Here is a 3,809-nt window from a genome sequence, read left to right as displayed (position 1 = left end):
TTGCCTCAGCCTCCCAAGTACCTGGGACTCCAGGCACCTGCCACAATGCCCAGCTATTTTTAGAGATGGGGGGTTTGCTCTTGCTCAGGCTGGTCTCAAACTCCCAAGCTCAAACAATCCACCCACCTCGGCTGCCCAGAGTGCTAAGATTACAGGTGTGAGCCACTGTACCCGGCTAACTGGAATACTTTTATAAAGACACACTTTCTCTCATCTACTATTTGATGATCTTGTACATTTACTACAGGAAAGGCAGCATCTCTTTTTTGGCTCAATTTTCCAAATAATAAATTGGTTCCCTACCATCCTCTAAAAGCGATCCATTAGGATTTTTAAAAATCATTATAAACTGGTAGATTTGAATGTATCTGAAACACTGGTTTCGATCCAGTGCAATTGTTGAACTCAAAGATCATAATGTCCCATCTTTGGCCAATGTGAAATTCTTTGAGTTGACCCTCATGTCCTTTAGACATGATTCTAATAGTCTAAATGGTAAACAGAGTAACAACAGTAGAGCATTAGGCAAATTATGGCATGTTCTTCCACATTACATGGGGGGTTATCTGTAGGACATTAGCAGTGGTTAAACCCATCCTTCTTCCCAACTGTCCCTCACCACTCTCTAGACACACTGGCCATCCCTTTGCCCTGTTCCTGCCTCAGAGCCTTTGTACTTGCTGTTTTCTTTGCCCCAGAATGCTCCTCCTCCAAATCCTCACGTCTGATGCTTTCGGCTTATTCAGTCTCAACTTAATGCTAGCTCCAGAGGAGCCTGTCCTGGGGCCCTCCTTAGTCCTTCCTTATTGCACTTTCCTAATACTTTATCATTATTGGAAATGGCCTGTTGATGAGCTTTTTCATATTTTGTCTAAAAAGAAAGCCAGACATTACTTCCTGAGCAAGGCCATCATCCTTTACTACTACCCCTGTGTGTGCACACACACACATATACACATACACACCTATACAGATCATACATACTCACACATATACACACACAAAAACACAAACACACACACTCATACATGCACACATATGTATAGACACATACATATGCGCACACACACATACACACGCACACACATATACACCTGCACACATACACACATTCATGTGAGCACACATATACACACATATGCACATATATACATATATCACGCACACATAAATACACACACATGCACACACCTGCACCCCCACACATACACAGAAATGTATGTACATACACATATATACACATACACACATAAACATGCATACACATGCACAACAGATACACACACATACACTTGCACACGTACACACGCATACAGAGTCCATTCTGTCCCTCACCAGGATTTATTTTTCTCCTGCCACTTATCACTACCTGCTGTCTTCTTGCTGATGTTTGTGCTCTGTGTCTTCCCCCACTAGAAGCCCCTAAAGAGCAGGGATATCACGCACCCTGTTCACTGCTTTACCCTCAGGTCCAGGACCAGCACCTGCACCTCCAGAGCTGCCCACTACCTGTTTAGGAAATAAACGAATTGGGGTGGCGCCTGTGGCTCAAGGAGTAGGGCACCAGCCCCATATACTTGAGGTGGCAGGTTCAAACCCAGCCCCTGCCAAAGACGGCAACAACAACATAAAACAATTACCTTGTATCTAAAATAAAATGTTAAAAAAAGAAGAAGAAAGAAACGAATCAAGTGGTCTTCAGAAAGCTGGGATTTCTTCCTTTCTCCATATTTACCTGAGCTATAATATCCTTCAGAAGATGAAGCACATTCGCATTTATAATTCCATACTCCAGCACCTCGGGCATGATTTCCATGGCTTCCCTCATGTCAACAGCTTCAGTGACCGTCTCTATATAGGAGCAGACACAGAGACAACATGAGATGGGGATGGGGCGGCCAAGAGGCAACACTTCCTCCAGCACAGAAACCTCCTTCCTCTCCCTCTCCAGTCACTAAAGCAAAGTGCTGCGCACAGACTCAGAATATACACTCTTCTTGTATTTAAATGAATCCTGGGGCTCTTGAGAAGCTGAAATAAACACTGACACACTGTGGCTCTGGTTTCTGGTTTTGCTTCAGACAGGGTCTCTCTCCGTTGCCTGGGCTGGAGTGCAGTGGCATCAATAGCTCACAGCAACTTCAACCCCTGGGCTCAAGCAACCCTTCTGCTCCGGCCTCCCAAGTAGCCAGGACTACAGATGCCCACCACAATTTTTCTATTTTTTTAGTAGAGCTGGGGTCACACTTTTGTTCATGTTTGTCTCAAACTCCTAGGCTTCAGTAACCCTTCTGCCTCGGCCTCCCAAAGTGTTGCAGGCACAAGCCATTGCACCTGGCCAATCCTGTGGTTGATGGATCAGTATAAGCAGGGCACAGAGGAGTACACAGTAACTAATCTGGTTGGAGCATCTAAAGCTGGACAAAAACAAATAATGGGGGTTGTCTAGAAATGATTGCTGGATACCTTGCTATGGACTAAATGGCCCTAAATTCATATATTGACACTTTAATCCCAGTTTGATGGTATTAGGAGGTGGGGCTTTGAGAGGTGATTAAGTCATGAAGGCACATTGGGATGATCAGTCCCATGTAAGACAGACGCAGAGCTCACTTCTTCTCCACCACGTGAGGATAGGAGGAGCCATCTGTGAACCAGGAATTAGGCTCCTTCCAGGTGTCACATCTACCAGCACCTTGATCTTGGCTTTCCCGGCCACCAGAACTGTGAGGAGTAAATGTCTGTTGTTTAAGCTGCCCTGTCTGTGGGACTGACTTTGCCTGTCTCCACTCCCAGACAATTGTTCCCCTAATTCATCACCAAAGCATCTTTTGTTTCATTCCTGGAAACAGCCTACCCTTCCAACACACAGGTTTTAGGGGGGTTTTGTTTGTTTTTGCTTTTTTATTGTTGTTGTTATTGAGAAAGAGTTCCACCCTATGCCCTTAGCAGAGGGCAGTGACATCATAGTTCACTGCAACCTCAGACTTGGGCTGAGGGCATTCTGCTGCCTTCGCCTCCTGGAAGCCTTTGGGATTATAGGTGCTTGCTGCAGCACCTAGCTGGGTTTTTCATTTTTTTAGTGAGTCTGGGTCTCATTCTTGCTCAGACAAATCTCGAACTCTTCAGCTTCTCACAGTGCTAGGATTACAGGCATGACTATCAGGTGACCAGACGTCCTGCTTTTGGCAGGACAGTCCCAATTTTTAACAATTTGTCCCTCGTCCCATGGCATTTTAAAAAAGTCTCGATTTTTAGAAAGAATGCACGACAAGCTAGGGAACAGCGGGAGAACGAGAAGGGAATATGCAGTTTTCGGCTGCCATGATTTTGCCAGGATATGAGTTTTATATTATTTTGGTTAATTTTATAATGTTAAACTTTAATAATAACAAATAATTGTTGAGAACTAATTATCAAGAACTGCTTATCAAAGTTCACATTGTTGATCAGTTGTTAGAATTCGATCACCATTGTTTAGACTTAATGAACAATGGCATTTTTTTGGCATTGGCAACCACGAAAACATTTTGTAACTGTCTCTCAGACAATACACATTGTACTGTGTGCTAGTGCTAGTTAAACAAGTAATGTCAACAAATCAGCTATTCAGATAATTTAGGTAAGTAATTTATTTATTTATTTCATGAATTTAGCAGACAGTACTCGTATTATTTATATTTTATAGTGGCAGCAAAAAAGTCTAGTGCTGGCCTTGAAAGTGACACTTACGACTTACAAGGTATCATTATTGAAAAATGTATTGGCTCGGTGCCTGTGGCTCAAGCGGCTAAGGCGCCAGCCACATA

At 43.6% G+C, this 3,809-nt stretch overlaps 1 protein-coding gene across 1 annotated transcript in view; it reads right to left on the bottom strand.

The window, feature by feature from the left end:
* The window catches only part of DNAH10 (dynein axonemal heavy chain 10), a 161,990-nt gene that overhangs the window by 147,444 nt on the left and 10,737 nt on the right, over window positions 1–3,809 (bottom strand). The window contains exon 5 of the mRNA XM_003796031.3: window positions 1,736–1,851. Coding sequence (XP_003796079.1) covers window positions 1,736–1,851 — 116 coding nt within the window. The remainder of the gene's footprint in view (window positions 1–1,735; window positions 1,852–3,809) is intronic.

Source organism: Otolemur garnettii, unplaced genomic scaffold (assembly GCF_000181295.1).
Source record: "Otolemur garnettii isolate 467f Iridium unplaced genomic scaffold, OtoGar3 scaffold00099, whole genome shotgun sequence".
In the NCBI taxonomy this organism is placed as follows: Eukaryota; Metazoa; Chordata; class Mammalia; order Primates; family Galagidae; genus Otolemur; species Otolemur garnettii.
The sequence above is the reverse complement of the archived record's forward strand: the minus strand, read 5'-3'. Positions and strand labels throughout refer to the sequence as shown.